This window comes from Hyaena hyaena, unplaced genomic scaffold, assembly GCF_003009895.1.
Source record: "Hyaena hyaena isolate Hyena2069 unplaced genomic scaffold, ASM300989v1 scaffold_562, whole genome shotgun sequence".
NCBI classification, from domain to species: domain Eukaryota; kingdom Metazoa; phylum Chordata; class Mammalia; order Carnivora; family Hyaenidae; genus Hyaena; species Hyaena hyaena.
In genome coordinates, this window is record NW_024081198.1 from 157,213 (window position 1) to 177,881 (window position 20,669).

General features: G+C 37.3%; 1 protein-coding gene across 13 annotated transcripts in view; it reads right to left on the reverse strand.

Annotated features, from left to right (window-relative positions):
* PCM1 (pericentriolar material 1) overlaps positions 1-20,669 on the reverse strand; it is a 78,896-nt gene that overhangs the window by 30,312 nt on the left and 27,915 nt on the right. For 9 of the 13 annotated variants that reach the window (XM_039256286.1, XM_039256293.1, XM_039256292.1 and 6 more), the window contains 13 exons: positions 19,790-19,963; positions 18,948-19,105; positions 18,592-18,830; positions 17,309-17,463; positions 17,035-17,164; positions 15,848-15,988; positions 15,155-15,345; positions 13,040-13,243; positions 11,531-11,750; positions 11,280-11,425; positions 10,575-10,765; positions 8,121-8,292; positions 5,166-5,524 (listed from right to left, as the gene is read on the reverse strand). In XM_039256286.1, coding sequence (XP_039112217.1) covers positions 5,166-5,524; positions 8,121-8,292; positions 10,575-10,765; positions 11,280-11,425; positions 11,531-11,750; positions 13,040-13,243; positions 15,155-15,345; positions 15,848-15,988; positions 17,035-17,164; positions 17,309-17,463; positions 18,592-18,830; positions 18,948-19,105; positions 19,790-19,963 — 2,480 coding nt within the window. The remainder of the gene's footprint in view (positions 1-5,165; positions 5,525-8,120; positions 8,293-10,574; positions 10,766-11,279; positions 11,426-11,530; positions 11,751-13,039; positions 13,244-15,154; positions 15,346-15,847; positions 15,989-17,034; positions 17,165-17,308; positions 17,464-18,591; positions 18,831-18,947; positions 19,106-19,789; positions 19,964-20,669) is intronic. The other 4 variants (XM_039256290.1, XM_039256287.1, XM_039256296.1 and 1 more) reach the window with 1 other exon arrangement.

The following is a 20,669-nucleotide window of genomic DNA, read 5'->3' on the forward strand; positions in this document are numbered from 1 at the left end:
CTGTCCTTAATGACCCTCACCCACTTAGCCTATCCCGCCACCCAACAACCCTCCAGCAACCTGCAGTTCGTGCTCTGTATTTAAGAGTCTTTCATGGTTTGTCTCCTCAATTTTCTAGGCCAAGGATTTTTGGGACTTAATAGTAGTTATCCTCTTTGAATAATCTAATCATTATATGTGAAAATCATTTTTTTCCAGTTCTACTGAATTTGTTATTAGTTCAATACACTTAAGTGTTTTTAGGATTTTGTTCCAGGTGTGTATTTCTTTCACTAACTCTTTTTACTAGATTTTACCTGTTGCGGTGTTACCTGTTCTGGTGTTACCCTACTGGCTTCTGTGGCTTCTCTGGCTGCTGGTCCCTTTTGCAGTCACTGTTATATTCACTGGGCCAGGCCAGGACTCCTATCTATCCTGAAGACTGGACCCAACTGTGGGGTAGCTTCACTGGCATGCTGACAGTAGTTGGAAGCCTCACTCCTACAGTGAGTGAAGCAATGTCATCACTAGCAAGGTGGCGGTCTCTCACCAAGACAGTAAGAGGAAACTTCTCTACTCTGTCTCCTCAACTGCAAAGGCAATGCTCTCCCATGGGCAAGGTAGGGAGGATGCCATCTACTTGTTCAGTGACACCCTTTCCCATTAGTACCTTCAAATGGCAAAAGACTGCTATTCTTTGAAGGAAGGGAGGTGTAAGAGGAGGAGGAGGTACAGGGATGCCCATCCTCCAACCAAGTCTTCTCCAAGACTGCAGAGGTCTGATCTTTGCCCCAACATTCTCGGAATGAGCCGAGAGAGCCTAAAGCCTTACTACTTACATGCTCCAGATCACAGCAGCTGCTCTGCTATTAGCAAGTAAGTCCCCAATGTATGTCGACTTATTCTCTGTAACATCCAATCTGGAGTTAACCTTCCCTTTTTATTTTTAAGGCCGTCATTCAAGTTAGGACTCTATCATCTCATATTTGGGCTCCTGGTTTCTTCGCTGGTCTCTCAGACTAAAGTCTAGACACTCTCATCCATTCTGCATGAAACTTACTGGAAAGAGAGCCCTCTTGGTTATTTCTGACCTTCACATAAACAGGTCCAGCAATAAGGGTATACGACTGACAAAGGGAATAGGTAAAATGGAGAATTAATGAAGGTTACTGAAACCCCAGAGTTACATTGGCTAGGCCAGCTGGTAGATGACCACCAAATGTTCATTAGCATAAGGGCGTGATCTCCTGTCCCATTTTATCACTTTTTCTCTTGCCCATGATCTGTTTTTCTCAGAATGAGTGGCAACATAGCTAGAAAAAAAAAACGTATTTCTAGCTGTGTCTCCACTTCAGCGACACAGCTCAGCCATGATACCCTGGAGACCTTGCACATATCCACAAAGGCCACACAGATAAGGAATGAACTGCAGCTGAGTCTAAGTCTGCACAGAAGACCTTATGATCCTCCTGGAACACAGAATACAAGAACATGGGAGGCTTATGAGGAACTACTATGTGGCTATTTTTTACTTGCCTCCCCGAACCCCCTTATAAAGCTGCCATGAAGCATTTTTTTATCTCCTCCTGGGTTCTGATGAAATAGGAGACCTTTCTTTCTCAGGCTCTGAGGACAAATTTCCAGACTCTAAAGTGGTCTGTAGCTGCAACACGGCACTGGCTCCTTAATAACAGGGCCCACTGCTCATGCTGGAACTGTCATCTGGCTTCTTCTGTTTCAGTGTCCCCTCGTGGCATATAGAACAAAGAACACAGGGTGCTGGGACTTCTAGATGCTCTTACTTTGTATGCCTATGTAAGTAATAAACTCAGTGACTCTAAAAAGGGTTGTTTCTTTGCTGGCCACATCTGTCAGGCCTTGCCCTTCCCGATGCCTGACATGTATTTCAATTCAATCTTCACCAGTCATCAGGAAAGGGAAGAGAAAAGAAACGAAAAGACTCAGGGATAGTCACAGTACATTAACAATTCAATACAATTTTCTAAGAATGGGGAAGACCTAGACTATAGATAGGATCCCACCGCTCTCTAATAATATCAAAAGAGGGAATGGACCTGGTGGAGAGTGGCCAAATTACAGGTGTGATACCTGAAACATCTGGCAAGGCAAGAAATGATGCCTAATTCATAAAATCTAAATTAGAATGGAAGTTTAAAGAATTTGTATCACCTCACTTCACATGCAGTTAATATATACCTTTACATACAAAGATCTGCTAAAGATGAAAATACATGACCATCGCTGGAAACAAAGCTAACTGAGGATGCAGCATGCTACTTCTGAGAACTGTCCACAAGTACAAAGCGAACAGTTCAGCCTAGGAAATCTGGGACAGTATAACCAGCTGTGCTCTCTCTCAAGACAGCAGCTTAAGTCCCACCACGCTGATCTGTCATTTCCTATTTCTTCCCCCAGTTCCTTTTCTTTCCTTGCCTTATCCTGCCTCTAAACTTTTTTTCATTGTTACTAGTTTGGAATGCCTTCCAATATTTCTCCTCATCTGACTACATTTAAGACAAGTAAATATTCTTTTTTTCTAAGAAAGCATGGCCATTCCTACCCCATAAAAGAGCACTGGTCTACCTCAGTGCTTCTCAGACTTTGGTGGGCATATATTCATATTAAAACATCTGGAATCTTGTTAAAAGACAAACTGAAAAACAATGTGGACTCATTTGTGTGGTGCTGATATGTCTGTCCATGGTTCAAACTTTGAACAGCAAGGGTTTGGCTGACTAATTTGATTTTGCTCCCTATTGGTTTGACTCTACATGTATTAGTTAGATTCTACTATCAAGTCTTATTTTTGTATGTATGCCTTAAAGTAGGGCTCTCACTGACAGATGGTCTTAAATGCCTGTCAAACAAATGTGTATATATGTTTTTGGCAAGTATTTTTATACTTAGAAGAGAGGAGATAGGTCAGAATGTCAGTCTTTGCCCTAAAGCAAAAAAGCTAAACTGCATATACAAAAATCCTAATTCCTCAGAATAAAGGGGTTTCCAAAACAGGAATATACCAATTATTTCTAAGCTTGGGTAGACATGGCCACTAGTTGGCTTAAGGGTCCCCTAAGAACCTGCTACTCAAAGTGAAGTCCACAAACCAAGATCAACAACACATGGGAACTTGTTAGAAATACAGATCTTTGGGTCCCCTCTCAGACAGAATCCATCTGCTTTTAAACAAGATTCCTAGGGAGAAACAGTAAAGTTTAAGAAGCACTGCCCTAGCACACTCAAATTAACTGGCTTAATGAGAAAATGAAAATAAACGTTCAAGTTTCTTCACTTATTCATATGACAGAAAACATTTTTGTAGGAGCAAGGTAAAAAAGAGTAAAACATTCACTGGGTCAACCGAGGGACCACTCTCTAACAACAGCCATTGCTCATTATCTATCTATCTACTTAAATGCCCTCTAGTGACACCAGGAATCATCTTGGAGAAAGCAGAATAGTTGGATTTCATTCACCTGAATCACTGACCAATATGCTACATAAAAGCAGCTCCTACCAAACCTATATAAATGGGCAAACATTTGCAAGGATGGTAACGTGTGCGCAGAGAAAAATATCATCCCTGTTCAAATTTGCTTGTTTCGTCATCAAATCAGACTCTTCAGATGGGAGTAGTGGTAAAAGCCAAGGACATGAAGGACACATGATGAACCGAAATGAAATAAAGGAGCACTGTGCTTTCTTACATACAGTTTTCTTCCGAGTTCTCAAGTGTTTCATTAACCACAAGAGGATGAAGAAGAATGCTGTGAACGTTTACAAGTGCATTTTTACTACAGGGTTTCGTACGACCTCCATATCCTTACATGTATTGTGAGCTTCCAAGAGACAGAGTTAGCTGTGCATGGTGATTTTTCACTTTTCTGATTATATGCCTTAAATACTTTGTTCTTAAGCACCAAATACTATCTCCTTGAACTTAGAACATCTCAGAGCCACAGCCAAAAAGCATTCCCTGAAAACTTGAAGGAGTATCCTTTAATATTCCACATTCTAGAGCTAGACTTGAGTAAAATTCTTAAAAAATCATAGAACATCTATTTTTGTAAGTGGCATGCAGTTACCACTATAACTTTAATAACTTTAATACCACTAGAACTAGAACAGTTACCACTATAACTTTAATAACTTTAATACCACTATAACTTTAATAACTTTAGTACTCAATGACCAAGATTCAATCAACAGAGGTTAATGTTTTACCTTATTAACTAGGGGTAATTTCCTAAAGGATGAAGAGCAAACTTGTTTTAAAAGTGGTTTCATCCATGATATTCAAAGAATGCAATGTAGTTACAAGTCCAAATTTCTTTAAACGAATCAATCAAGGATGTAACCACAAGTCATAACGTAACTAAAGTGGTGGATGTGGGACACCATCCTACAAAAGATGCAGTATTTAAAAAAGAGTAACAGTAAAACTTGGGCATTTCAGCAATTTTTAGTAGGGCATGTTGGCAATTTTTAGTAACTTTCAAAATATGGACAATATCTTCAAAAGCTAATGGTAACCATATACACAGGAAATATAAGAAGCTTTATGAAGCACAAAAAAGATTAAATACCATGTCTTAAAATAGCTACATTAAACACTACTTGAGGGGCCCCTGGGTGGCTCAGTCAGTTAAGTGTCCGACTTCAGCTCAGGTCATGATCTCACGGTTCATAGGTTTGAGCCCTGCATCAGTCTCTGTGCTGACAGATAGCTCAAGAGCCTGGAGCCTGTTTCGGATTCTATGTCTCTCTCTCTCTCTGACCCTCCCCTGCTCACACCGTCTCTCTCTCTCTCTCTCTCAGAAATAAAACATTAAAAAAAAAAAACCACCACTTAATAAATTTTATTATAAATTTAAAAGTGACTAAAAGTTACTTTATTCAAGTAGGTTTAGAACAGTGCCTCTCCATTTGTCACAGAAGTTACCATATTCAACAAATTTTAAGGGGCGCCTGGGTGGCTCAGTCGGTTAAGCCTCCGACTTCGGCTCAGGTCATGATCTCATGCTCGTGGGCTCTGAGCTGTCAGCACAGAGCCTGGAGCCTGCTTTGGATTCTGTGTCTCTCTCTCTCTGCCCCTCCTCCTCTCATGCTCTCTGTCTCAAAAATAAATAAAACATTTAAAACAAAACAAAAATTTTAATACTTACCAATATTCTTAACTCTGCTTTTCAGCTGAGTAGAATGCCTTTTCTTATTCTTTGACTTGGGAGTTTTATCTTTAGATGCCAGGCTGGCCTGTGCAGATGCTTTTCTGGTCTTGAATGTTTTAGTTACCGTTGTTGGATCTACCGGATCAGGCATACTGCTAAAGCTTTCTAAAGACTCTTCATCAAACTGGCGTCTTCTCCGGCTGGTCTCTAACTGAGTTTTGCGATTACTATTTGTAGTTTTCTCTACAGACACTGGAAATCCAGTCTTGATAAATGGTTTTTCTACCTCACCTTCCTGGTCGTATGACCATGGCGTCCTACTGTTCTCCACCTCCTCTTCAGGCTGTTTTTGATTCCTTATCAATGAAAATAAATTTTTATAGGTACAACAGATTTCTATGTTTACTGGAAAACTGTCGATATAGTTTACTAGATTTAGGTAAATACATCAACAGGCTATAAAAACATTTTTACAGAAATAAACTAAATATGCAAATATTATGCAGGCTAATGTACTAAATTACTTTGAACTTTAATATTAGACTCTTCTCATTAAATCCTTTTCATTAGCAAAAGTCTCAAACAAAAGATCTAGCATTCATGAAGAAAAAGAGTGGGAAAGAAAAATAAAAAGGGCGCCTGGGTGGCTCAACTGGTTAAGCAATCTGACTTCAGCTTAGATCATGATCTCATAGTTTGTGAGTTCGAGTCCCACATCAGGTGAACTAGCCTGCTTCGGGTAAGCAAAAGTCCCTCTCCAGATGAACAGGAGTTCCCCTTCACCTGAGCCTCTTGCTTGCTTGCCTGTTTGTTCTTTTTCTCTCTCTCTCTCTGCCCCTCACTCACTTGCATCCTCTCAAAATAAGTAAATAAAAAATAAAAATAAAAAAAGGATGGGACATACAAGGAAAAACCAAAACACGTGCAGGAATAGCTGAGAAAGAGCTGTTCCCAGGTTTGGGAACATACACGGATCTGCTGTCACTTTAAGCAGTTCAAAAAGAACTGGAATTTGCTGGAAACAACTGTCCATGCAACTAGTAATTTACTCCTCCACACATTTAGTTCTAATGGTGTGCTAAACACTGGCATTCTTTAATGTATTAATAGGTATTCGTTGATCATCTAAGTTTAAAAAAATAGGCAAAGTTAAACATGTCTACGGGAATTCTCAGAAATTTTACCATGCCAATGTGCTTTACAAATGTCTTAGAAGAAAACACAGTCAGCAGGATGTCCAAAACTTTTTATCACAGTGTTCCAAAGAATGTGACTTGGGAAACTGAACTACAGGATTCAACTTCAGACAAAAGTTAGCAAACCTACACTCTGCAGGCCAAATTCAGCTTGCTGCCTGTTTTTGTATGCCTGGGAGCAAAAATGATTCTTATATTCTTACATAGTTGAAAAAAATTCAAGAAAAACAGTTTGTGACACAACTTATATGAATTTCATATTTCAGTACACACAAAGTACTACTGGAACAAAGTCACTTGTTCATATTGTTTTGGGCTGCTTTTGTGCAAAAATGGCAGAAATATATGGTTACGACAGGCACTATATGGTCTGCAGTATTTATTATCAAGCCCTTTAGAGTAAGAAAAGTTTCCTGACCCCAACTCAAGACTACAGTGTTTCATCTGACCTCTTGTTATCTCCAGCCATTTAATTCAGGGAACCTACCTATAATAGTTGAGACTTTTGGGAGATGAGGTCTAATCTGAAGTAGGTCAAATATCTCAAATAACGTTAGATATCCAGATCCATCCTTTTTTACTATCAGTCATATATAAAATATGGATAGTAATGAAGTAAAGACCTTCCAATAGTACAGCTATTCACCAGAGCTTTGAGTAAATATTTATTGCTTATGATGGAAATCCATTCAACCATCATTTCCGAATGGCAACTATGCCCTAAACACGGTTAGGCTCTGACGATGGGGTATTTTAAAGAGCAAGAAGACATTTAAGGGGAAAAATGGTTAGCAGAGGAAAGAAAAAAGTAGGTCAGCCAAAGGATTCCCAGAATCTAATAAAAAGTTGAATTCCAGGAGTTTTTGTTTAATCACATAAAAAAATCCATGATTTAATAAAGTGTCAAAATACTTATTTAAGAACCCATGACATCCCCAGTCCATAACTGAAAAAGAATGTGAATTTTCTAGTTGTAAAGGGCTAAGAAAGACAAAATCCAAGATCCTTTATAGAAAAAATACTATGCTGAATTGACCTCTAAGTTTTCATCTTTCTAAAAAGTTTTTTTCTGAATAAATAAGAGTAACATAAAAAGGCTATTTTTACCAGCTGGCTATCAAAATCATTTTCCAGATTAACACACACATGAAAAACAGCTACAAAAATATGAAAGATTAACCGGACTCAACCCAAGTATAGTCTTTTATACTATTTGAGTCAAAAGTTTTATTTGCGAAGACTACTGTATTAAAAAATATTAACATTGAAAAAATATATATGTAGAATACTGAGAAACAGAAAAAGATATCCTGACTGTGACTAACACCATATATCACTGATCTAATAGTACTCTACATTACATCTAGATAGATCTTAAGAATTTATTCTAACTAGAAGCTATGAATCAAGGAGCTATCACTTTACAGCTATCATCTAGTAGTATATATTAGTTTCTAGTCCTAAAGTGAACTTAAAGAGAGAGAGCAAATCCAGGCAAAGGACACTGTATGGGTCACATCTTATCCTTCCAAAATGGATTTCACAGGACACTCTGATGAAAACCATGATACCAGGGATAATGGCAGATGTATGCCCAAGAGATGACCTGGTAAGATTATCAGTTTCACAATCCCAATGCTAAAAAGCCAAACAACAGAAGCAGACTGCCTAATTCTGTTTTCAAATTATGTATAATTAGATGTAATCACAAAAGCGACATTTAAGAAAATAATGGATTATGTTCACAATCAAGTACCTTGGTTTTTCTGCTCCGATAGAAGAATTGCTTTCAAAAGGTTTTGGAAAAGCCATATATTCTGTTTTCCCTGAAGAATTCTGGGCTAATGGTTGCTGCTGTTCAGTAGGTGTAGAAATATTCTGAGAAAAATCTCCAATATTAGAAGGAAATAAAGGGCTGAAATTCATACCTAATAAATAAAAGCAGTGGATAAGACAACAACAAAGTGCCTGGAAACCTTAACATGAAATTAAAAGACACTTTTAGTTAAATGTGCCACTCAAATCCACCAAAACAAAAAACTATTACGTTAACATTCATTTGTTCAATCACTCTTTATATAGCTCAGCCCACGGGGTTTTCTGCATTGGTGATACAAAGATGGATAAGGATCCTCACCCTTCAGAGCTAAAAGTTAGATATAATAGTACCTGACCTTTATCAAATTACCGGATACTGGACTCTACTGTAGGCATTTATTTATCTGTTACTTCGTTTAATGATCAAAACATCATGACAGGTTATTATAGTAATTTTACCAGGGAGAAAATCAGCTCAGAGATTAAAAGGCTAGTAGATGAAAGAACAGTTCAGATCTCAGGTCTGCACAACTCCAAAGCTTCTATTCTTTCCACTCTAATTCAACTGGGAAAGTAGAATATAACTAGATTTTTATCATACAGTGCTGTATCAGATATATTTGAGGGGGATACTAACAACTTGGGGAGAGAAAGGTGGTGAGAAAAGGCTTCGCAAAATTACTTTGTGAAGAAAGAATAGTCTTCACCCAGAGGTGACACTGGTAATGACGGATATTACTGCAAAGGACTTACATGTGCAATTTTTTATATTATATTACTTAAAAATGTACTCAAAAAACATTTGTTGCCAATATTAATACTCAAGAACTAAAGCACTTGTTAAATTTGTTAATGCCATTGTTTTTATAATCGTGCTAAGAAAATACACTGCTGTTTTTATTTATTTATATTCACAAAGCCCTCCAGCCCTCCAAATCCTTTTCTCCTCTATATTCACTGGCAAACACCTTCAAGTCCACCTCCTTCACGACGCACCACATCTAAGCTAATATATTCTACCTCCAGAACGTCTTCTGAAGTACTCCTGGTTCTGGGCCCCTCCTGCCAATGCCTTAGATCACGCCATCATTCTTTCTCTAATATTACTGCAACAGCCTTCAATTTTCTATTCACCAGCAATACTCTTAAGCTCCTATCTCCAATTTCTGCAACACTATCACTAGTATAATCTTCCTAAAATAGAAATCTCATGCTAACACCACGCTCAAAATCCTTCCTGGCCCTTCTGATAGGCCACAGAAAGTCCAAGCTTCTTTGTACAGCACAGAAGGCCTCTGCTGCTCTCCAGCCACATCAATTACTCTTCCCCTGTGATGGCCCTAAACATGAATCAAACTTAATGACTTCTAAATTCCCCCCATGATCCACTGTTTCACTGCTTTGTAATTCTAAGTGGTCCCACTGATTAGAAAACCCTTTCCTCTCTAATCTCCCTGGAAATAAATGGTGCTCATTCTTTAAATAACATGCCTTCTGCAGAAAAAAAAAAAAACACCAAAAACAAACAAAACTTGTTGACCATTTCTTGCCCCAAAGAAGAGTAGACCTCATTTGCATCACTGCTATAGCAGACATAGCACTGTGCTGGCCACCTGACACCCCGAGCTTCCTCACTACTCTAAATTACTTTAAACATTAGTTATACCTAGGGGTGCCTGGGTGGTTCCATCAGTTAGGCACCTGACTCTTGGTTTCGGCTCAGGTAATGATCTCACAGTTTCGTGAGTTCAAGCCCCACATTGGGCTCTGTGCTGATAGCGTGAAGACTGTTTGGGATTCTCTCTCCCCTTGCTCTCTGCCCCTCCTTCCTCACTTGCATTCTCTCTCATAATAAATAAATAAACTTAAAAAACATTTAAAAAAAAAAAAAAGCAAAACATTAGTTCTACCCATTTGAATCCCAGTCATTTATTTGGTATCTGAAACATAATGGGTGCATTAAAAGAGCCTGAATAAAAGGCTAAGCTAAGTAAAATTCAATCCAAGCATAAGCTAAGCTTCAGTCTAGGAGTGAATCTCCCTACCAAGACATGCAGCTCCTCTAGAAGAACACCAGAACACCACTTCAGTCATCTTTATTCTCCTTACGCTCTACACAGTGCCTGGTGTGCGGCAATCATGGGAGAGCCTCATTCCCGCTCTCCTTAGTAAATGGTTGCTAAGTAATTCAAAGGTGTAAGACTAAGCAATCTTCATACGTAGTTTACTTAATTTCATTAGCAACCATTTAAAGTTTTTCACCATAAAAAATCAACAAAGACGAGTTCGTAACTTTCTTTGCAACATCAAAAAAGAATGATAAAAACCCACGCAAGAGACAAACTGTATTCCTGAACACTTGGCATTTATTTTCAAGTTTGGAGTCACTTACCTGGTGCAAATGATGACAAATTAGTAAACCCGGGAAGGTTAAACAGATTTACAGGCTGCGAGGGAAAGCTAAAAGGACAAAATAAACTGGGAGAAGACGTGTGTGATGCACCGCTGCCTCTCTCCTTGCTTCCGGGTTTCTCTGGGTGCTGATTGTGTTGGCGCAAAAGTTCATTTAGCATTTGTTTCAACCTATAAATATTTAAGAAGTCAGTTAACTTACAAATCAGTTATATTATCTTCTGTTTAAAGCACATTTAGAGATAATACATATAAAAAGTGATTCAAAAACATGCAGAAGAAATGGACTGTTTGGACAGTGACAGCAAACAGTGGCGTCCTGCAGACTTACTTCCTTAACCTGGCCTTTGGGACAAGAACTACACTTACCACTTCGATCAGACAGTAAGTAGAACTCTAAGAAACTCACAGATTTTTGATGCTGAAAGCTACAAAGAGGTATAATTTACACAGCATGTAATTCACCTAATAGAAGTATAAAGTCGAACACTAAAAATTTTTAAAAACAAGTCTATGGTATTAAAAAGGAACATAGCGCAAGTCACTGTTTATAAAATCCTCAGATACTGAGAATGTCTGAATGTCCAATTTTGCTCGTGCCCTTTTCTCCCAGAAGATAACTAGAAAACACTTGCTCCATTTTAGCATTTTCCATGCATATCTACTGCTGCTAAAAACAGATTACCTTTGCACATTACTCTGTTGCCACGTGAGCTGAGTGTAGCACTGGTTCAGCTGGTGCATTATGAAGTGTACTTGAGGAGATGCAACATTGCTGGGCATAACACTGTAAGGACCCGTAAGAAGAGTCTGTAGCAGACAAGATAACGTCTAAGGAAAGAAAAAATGTCCTAACAGTTACTGATGACTTGAGAAAAATTGGCACTGTTTTAGAAGCAAGAAAAAAAAACAACTGACTTTCGTAGTAACCTTTACCTGCTGGTCTTGCATCAAAGTCTGACAAATACTGACACTGAAATCCAGCTGTTTCTTTAGCTGATTAATTTGTTCTTGCCACTGTTCTTTCTCCTCCACATAAGACAGTTCTGACATCCAGCGAAGGTTTTCCTGGCGCTGCATGCTGATATTCTGCTGTCTCGTCTTGGCTAAGGGACGGTAATTTCCGTCTGCTGAAAAAGGGCGACTGTTCTTCCACCTACCACAGATTTAAAGCATTTAGGTGATCATATGTAATTGTGCAGTTTTTAAAATCCGGCAAAAAAATCAAGAGCAGTATTTTCTTAAGATCAAAGTTTAAATTCAAAGGGCCTAAAAAGTACAGAAAATGAGGGGGAGAGGGAGGGAGGGAGAAAGGGAATTTCAGATTTCTAGCCTTGTGCAATTATCATTTTTAACTTTTTTCCACCTTTTTTACTTAGGTTTTACACTGAAGTGTCCATGTAATCCTATATTCTGCAAAATGAACATTTTATTACAAACATTTTTCCATTCTTCATGCTTTAAACTTAGCCACATGATATTCCATCAAGTGGAACTACTTAACCATCTTTTATTCATGAAACATTTTTCACTGTTAGAAATAACAAATCTATGATTTTAAGTTTTGCTTAACTCCCCCAAACAGGAGCAAAGATCAAAGCTTATGAATCTTGACCCGGTCTAGTTGGGATCTACACTGGCAATTATGGTACAATAAAAAATATATTTGGTCTTTATCCCAGGTGCCCAGCATAGAACTCCCAAACCCTTGGCATCTCCTGAGAGGAAGGTCTTTGCTATTCACTCAACCATAGCTAATGACGCTTGGCAGGCACTAGATAGCTTTACGATAAGGGCCAGTCACTAGAAAAATCAACCAGGTGTTTACAGGGTTAGAACTTTCAGCCCCACCTCCAACTTCAAGAGAGGGAGGAGGCGCTAAAGATTGAGTTTAATCGGCAATGGTTGATGATTTCATCAGTTGTAACTATGTAAGGAAACTTCCACAAAATCCCCTTACCAAGCTGGTTAGGAGAGCTTCTGGGCTGGTGACCACATTGCAGTGCTGGGAGGGTGGCGCACCCAGAGGACACGGAAGCTCTGACCCCGTGCCCCACCCATTCCTTGCCTGCACCATCTCTTCCATTTGGCTCACTCCTGAGTTGTGCCCTTTGTATATGCAAGTAAACGTATTTTTCTGAGTTCATGAGTTGTTCCAGAAAATTATGAAACCTAGACAGGGCTTGTGGGAACCCCCAAATTTCTGGCAAAGTCAGACAGAAGTGTGAGCACATGGAGACTTGGCATTGCAACTGGCATCCAAAATGAGGGCCATCTTGTGGGACTGAGCCCTTGACTTGTGGCATCTACCCTAATTCTAAGTAGTTAGTGTCAGAATTGAATTGGATTATAAGACACTCTGCTCAGAGAATCAGAGAAGCACTCAGAGTCACAAAGATGTGAGATGTCAGGAATCAGGCAAAAAGTTAAAACCGTGAAACTAACCTATTCTTAGTTTCTTTTACATTATAAGAGTTATGATTCATGCTGTTAGGAGGATACATAGAAAAGTTATCATTGGAACTGGCATCTTGCTCTTCTTCTTCCTCCTCTTCATCTGTCCGAACAATTCCTTCAGAAAGGTAACCATCTTCATCTCCTTCTTCATCTAGTGCACACTGAGTAGAACCTCCCCAAGTTGCCATTGTTCTAGAGATTAAGAGACAAAAAATAAGAGGCCATTCTGGAGATTAGCTAAATACCTTACCATCTACTATGTGCCAGACATTGTACCATATATGTACATATGTGTGTATGCTTATATAGAAGCACAGAAGTGCTCATCTATACAATTTCACTTAACCATAGTAGTAAGATGAGTGGTATTCTTTCCACTGCTGTTATACAGAGTATGTTTACTCTGCCTTCCACAAAACAATCCTTCAAATAAATTAAAACAGTAATCATAACCCCTGGAATATTTTTTCCTAAATTAAAGGCCCTTCAATTTTTAACTTTTCCTTGAGTGACAGTTTTCTAGATCAGAGCTCTCCAAAAGAACTTTCTGTAACAGCAGTAATGATCTATGTACGTGGATCCAGTACAGTAAACACTAGGCACACACTGCTAATGAGCATTTAAAATGTGGCTGGTATGGACTGAGAAAATGAGATATTAGTTTTATTTACTTTTCATTTACATAGGTATAGGCAATGCAGCAGCTGCCATACTGTAAAGCACAATTCTATACATTTTTTAAAAAAATTTTTTAATGTTATATTTATTTTTGAGAGAGAGAGGGAGACAGCATGAGCAGGGGAGGGTCAGAGAGGGAGATACAGAATCTGAAACAGGCTCCAAGGTTAACCGACTGAGCCACCCAGGGGTCCCCATACTTTTTAATTTAAGTTTACTCTTAAATTAAATCTTAATTTAATTTAAGAGAGAAAGAGAAAGAGAATGAGAGAGAGGGAGAGAGAGAAAACACACACAGGGAGGGACAGAGAGAGAATTCCAAGCAGGCTCCACATTGTCAGCAGAGAGCCCGACACGGGACTCAAACTCATGAACCATGAGATTATGACCTGAGTGGAGATCAAGAATCAGATACTTAACCGACTGAGCCATCCAGGCAACCCTGGAGACCACAATTCTAGAGCCATGGTTCCCAAGCCTAGATGCTTATCAAATCTATCTAAGTAACTTTTCTAAAGTTCAGATGTGTGGTACTCAGAACAGAAAAAAAGTACCAGAGATATAATCTGATAAATAAAGTATATTTTGGGACTTCAAAACAGGAAAAGTTCTTCTAAGAGGAAGAGAATAAGGTTTGGTGCAAAGTTCCAGAAATGCCATCTGAGGATATCAAAAGGTAAGATCCCAACAAACTTGAATTTCAAAATGTTAGTTCTGAGGGGCACCTGGGTGGCTCAGTCAATTAAGCATCTGACTCTTGATTTCAGCTCTGGTTGCGATCTCATGGTTTGTGAGTTTGAGACCCACATCAAGCTCTACTCTGACTGTGTGGAGTCTGCTTGGAATTCTCTCTCTCCCTCTCTAACCATCCCCTGCTTGCTCTCAAAAAATTAAATAAATAAATAAGTAATAAATTTTAAGATAAATAAATTAAAAAAAAGTTGGATCTGAATACTCCTATATGATAACTAACCCATCTTACAGATAGCTGATATTTTAAGAAATATTCTAAATATGGAAATTTCAAATGTAAACCCTAAAATCTAAATGTTTCATATAATAAAACCTTTCCTAATCCTTAGGAAATTTACAGACAGGAGATTTTTAAGTAAAAATGTGCTCATTTCTAGCCTGATAAGTAACAAACATTTCACTTTTATAAGCCTAAAATGTTAACTAAAAAAATAAGGCTTACACGCTCAAGAAAATCTGTATCACTATTTGACCAAGTGCCTTAGTTATTTACAAAAAAAGAAGTGATGCTATGAGAAGTTAGAACAGGAAACAGCTGGATTTAGTTAAACCGAACCACTTAGGTGATGCTTAAACACTAGCCTCCAGGAAACCGTAGATGTGTGCTGAGAGGGGAAATGAAGCTGCCCTAGGCAGGTAAAGTTAAATAAAAAACTAAAACACCGCTCTTACTTTTCTGTTCTACTCTGCTGAGGAGTGCACAGGTTCTCAGATCCATCACTTCTCAGTGAAACAGCCACTGGAGATGTAGTGTCAGTTAGCCCTTGCCTCCTCTGATGTTCGGCCATCAGAGCTTCAAGCTGCTTTCTTCTCTGTCTTAGCTCTTCCCTTAACATCTCATGTCTTCGCATTTCTGACCACAGCTGTTATTTTAAAAGTCACAGTCAAGTTAGTATCATATACTTGGATTTGTTTTAGCCTTAAAGAATAGAAGACAAAGAGTTCTATTCTCCCCCTATCCTTTTTACACTAAGATATCCACAGTTAAAATATACTTTTGTGATAAGAAAAAACTTTCTTATTATTATCATTAATCCTTAATGAAAACAAGTAGTAGCCAAATACACTTTGTCAACTATTTAAAGTTACGATGTTTTCTACAAATCGCATATAAATAAAATGGAAAAGAATAGGTCTTTCTAACTGAAATGATTACTGTTCAATGCAACTACCCCTTAAATATAATTCTGCTAAATATTTGCTAATAAAGAACAAGATTATTTTGAAAAAATCCCAACTTAATTACTTTTGGGGGAAAAAACACCAAAAGACAAAAACAGGCTGCTTTTAAAAACATGTTCCACAGATATTCAGTTTTCTGTAAGACGTGATGTAAGACTTGGGAACAGGTACAATATACGATACCTCATTATCTACTATTGAAGGATCTTCAGGCTCAAAACCAGATCTGCTTGTACTGGTTTCATTTCCATTAACAGCTGGGGTTGAAGTAACAGCTGGGATATATTTTTTTGTGGGACAATTACCCGAACTAGTGGCTGACAGCTAAAAAAGGATTATTAAAAACTATTATGAGGAATTAAAGCAACTGTGTTAATTTCATAAAAGCAGTTATTTTACCATTCCACTGGGGCTCTAGTGCTATATTTAATTTGTTATTATCAGACCTCAAATGACATCATGATCCAAAGAAAACAAAGATGAAAACACAGGATAAAGCTGATGAGTAGCAGCCAACCCTCAGGAACAACAGAAACAAGGATAAAATGTTACCGTAAAAATTTCATATACTCAACCCAACTCCAGGATGTATCTCTCTGGATATTATTTAGACTATGAAGAAGGGAAAAAGGATGAGGTAAGGTGGAAAAGGTTAGGAAATAAACAGTTATAAATAAACATCATTTGATATGTTTCCCTTTCTTATTTAGATGATGGAGAAGGGAAACATGATTAGATAAGGTAGAAGAGGTTAGAAAATAAAGTTACAAAGAAACATCATTTGATGTGTTTCCCTTTCTATGAAAACAAGCCTGACTAAATAAAGGTAACCAAAACATTTTAAGAAAAATCTCAAAAGAACTGGTACTCCCTTTTTGCATCAACCTTATTCCCACTCCTGATTACCTGGTCAAAGTTTGCTCATTCTCCATTCTAGTTCAAAGATCCATACATATACTATTTAATAAGCAAACTACAGATAAAGTATTTTAATTAATTTCCTTAGATAATCATGATGGTTTAAGGGCTTTATTATATAATTTAAGGCAAGAAAAGATGTAAACGCTAATCCCTTAAAGGCAAAGCTCAAACCAGAATAATGTAAGAGTTATTAACACTCACGTTCTGAATCTAAAGCTGCCTAACCCAAATGAAAAAAATCAAAGTAATCGAAGTCAACTCCTATGTGCTATCTTTCACAGTGTAATTGTAGACCCTTAACCCCTTTCATTAGTTCATCCATTTCATTTATCAAAAAACTGATATAAATGTTACCACATCAGTACCAGAAAAAGACAGAGTACTTTCAAATGACATTAGGTTTTAAACATCTTTTTTCACACAAATGGGGAAAAAAAGTTCTCAATTACCTGTAGGTCAGGACATGCCTTTTGCAATGCTTGAATTTTCTCTTGAATCTCAATCAGTTTCTTTCTTTCTTCCTGCAACTGTTTGAGCTCTCTCTGTTGCTGCTGTAGTTTAGCCTCATAAAATTTCTCTCTGTAATTAAATTGACATTATATTTGCAGACTCCAATAAATCTGATGATAGCATTAAGCATGATGTAATACAGTACCTAGCCAAGTGCCTTCTCTATAAAAAGAACTAAATTTTTATTAAGTGAAGGCCCTGAGCTTAACATACCTTGCCTTTTCATTTATGCCAGCATCTTTCTGTGTTTTATTGGTATTTCCTCTAGTGTTATTTGCATTTTGTTTGTTGTCTTCTTCTGTTGGGTAGAAATCATCCAAATTTGAAGTACTGGCAGAGATAACCCCTTGATCTGTTGCATCATCATCCTAAAAAACATCATTAAAATAATCTTGATATCTATAAAAACATTATCCAATGCGTACCTTAAATAACACTATTCTGTAAAATCTACGTAATATAAAAATTAAAGCAGTAGGTTAAGTACATGATTTTTAGAGAAAACTGAAGTTCATCCTGTACCAATTGCAAGAAAAGAAGTACTAAAACAACAAAAAAGTACACTCATAATGTGAACAACAAAAAAGTACACTCATAATGTGAATTGCCAATTACCCAGTAATGACAAACATTAAATTGCCTTTTCTTATTTTGACCAGATACTGAGCTATCAAAGAAAAGCTTTGCAAAGAATATGAAAAAGATCAAAAACACACTATCAGATCTGGAACTCTTAATACTAGATAATTTTTCTTAAAAAATGTAACTTTTACATTAACAATTTCACATAATCAATGTCCACTGTCACTAGTTTAAAATTTTCTATTCCCTCACTTTAGTATTTAGTTTGCCAAACGAGGGCCAATAGGCCATAATACAAAAACTAAGGAGAATATCTCACATCTGTCATTAACTACTGGAAAAACAACTCACATTTAAATCAATGTACTTATTAAGGCATGGGGGGGTGTGGTTTCTGGGGGTGAACTACTGCATTTTCTTAAAAAACATTTAATTCTACATATTTTTATACTTACCCATGTTTTCTCTGAAGACCTCAACTGAAACTTTAATCTTTGGAAGTATCGTTTTAATAAAACCTTAAAGAGTTAGTGCTGACTATAAATTGAGTCAGCTCAATTACAAAACTGGCTAGTCAATTTTAAGTTTGTAGATGGGTGTTATCTGGTCTTCTCATTCATCTAAAAACTAACCTAATTCATTACTAGTACGGATAAGAAGACTTCAAAGAAACTGAGTTGGGACACAAGAACAGAGAAGCTGCATCATAGGCCTTCCACATAATAAAAAGTGGAAAAATTAAAGTTCAGGAAAAAGTACAAAACTGCCGGAAATCTTAGAAGGCCATGAGAGGGCGCCTGAACAACTGAATGACATCAACTTCAACACTAAAAGTAAGTAACTGACTCAAGAATTATTTCAAGAATTATTGTTTTCACACACAATTCTTTTAAAACAAATCAAGCAGTATTTACCTGTACCATGGCAACAAGATCCTGTAACTGTCTAAGTTTCTGTTTTGCAGCCATAAGTCTACTGATCTTCTGTTCAAATTCAGCATCTTCTGGAGCCTCATCAACCAGACTGCTCCTATGACTAGTTAACGAAGCCCCACTGACTCCCTCGTCTTCTGCTTCTTCCTCCTCTTCCTCATCATCTTCACCTTGTGCAACATGAATCCCCTGTTCTCCTTCTCTATTATAGTGACAATCTGCTGGAAGCATGTATCATTGAAATCAGTAACTGAATTAGCTTAAAAACAGTACTAATGAAATAAAATCCACTTAGAAAAAAACAATATGTCAAAATTATGGTCAGGAGCCAATCATACCTAAAGAAGGAGGCATGTTTAGAGCCCTCATGTTGGTAGCAGATCTGTTGTTAATTTCACAATTAGAATTGACTGATCTCCCCTCTCTATTATTAGAAACACACTGTGCATTAGAATTACTAATTACTTCATTCCAAGTGGCAGCTACTTGTGGATTTCTAAAAGAAAGAAAACAGCCTGATGTTATTTAAATGAATGAATGAATGAATGAATTTTCAAAGTTTTAGAACTGCTGATAATTCCCAACTATGAACATCACTGGCTATTTCTCCATTTAAACTCAAACTGCAATTTAAAAAAAAATTTTTTAATGTTTATTTCTGAGAGAGAGAAAGACACAGAATCTGAAACAGGCTCCAGGCTCTGAGCTGTCAGCACAGAGCCCGATGTGGGGCTCAAACCCACGAGCCGTGAGATCGTGACCTGAGCCAAGGTTGGACGCTCAACCGACTGAGCCACCCAAGGACCCCTTAAATTCATACTTTGAATAAGTGGCTCTTGCTTTTTGTAAATGTCTGCTATTTGGAAATTTAGGAAGAAAAACATCCAAAAAAATCAAAATTATACCTAAAAATAGAGAGGTAGGAAAATGTTAAGATACTTCTTATAGTTTACCTGCATTTGATCTAACAAAAAGCAAATTTGCTAAACTACTGCACTCACTGCTTCTCTATTTGTTTATCTTTACAGGGCAAGTAAGATTACACTGGCCAAAATAGTACACTCAAACAGCTTTACAGGAGAAAAGCTTAAATAAAAAGCAAACAGCAATCTATTGAGGGTTTTTTTGTTGCATATTAGAAATATCCAAGTAGAAGGAACATGTCAGAAAAAGTTGTTACCGAAGGTTAGTAACAGGCTCAGAGTTTTCATGTTCAGAATCATATTCTGACTCTTCAGTTTCTTCATCTTTTGTGTTTTCATTTACAGCATCCGTCATCATATCTGATGTTTGTTCATAATAATGAACTAATTCTCTTAGTTCATTCAATCTCTTTCGAACTTCATTTAACTTCCTGATAAACAAACAAAATATAATACCCATTTTAGCAAAACAAAGCATGCGGTATTTTCATATACAAGCAGCCAGTACAAACAAAATTTAACCCTAGTCAAACACCCAGGCGGTGTGACTATAAAGTAACGAATTTCAAGGGTATCTTTCTTACTCAGTAACTCACCACTCTATTTTCTTATGTCATGTTAGGGATAAAAGCTTTAAAACAAAAAGTTTCAAGGGTTCACCTGAAGCAGATTTGGTTCCTTAATAAACAGTGAAGTAGTAAATATTCAATTTAAATCCTACCTCTCAGGCAAATCAGTAATGTAGACATTACTAAGCATTTACAGAAGGCTCCTCATTTATAACATATAGAGATCTATACGTGTAGAATAGGTTTACCCAAAATAATAAGTTTGAGTTTCCATTAAGTGCCAGAAACTATCCCAATGTTTTTTAATCTGTAAAATACCTTTTGAATAGGCCTATTATTATCTTTATTTTGCAGATGAAGAAACAGGCCTAGCGAGGGTAAGTTATTTGTCCACATCACACAGCCTTGTGAAATACAATTTCAAGGCTTTCTGATTCTAGAGCCTGAACTCTGAATTTAGAACCATTTGAATATAAAAATATTTTAATGCAATCCCAGCTATTTCAAAACTTTTTGTTGGAAAATGGGAATGCATTTGCTCACAAAAACTATCTGTACTACAATGTCT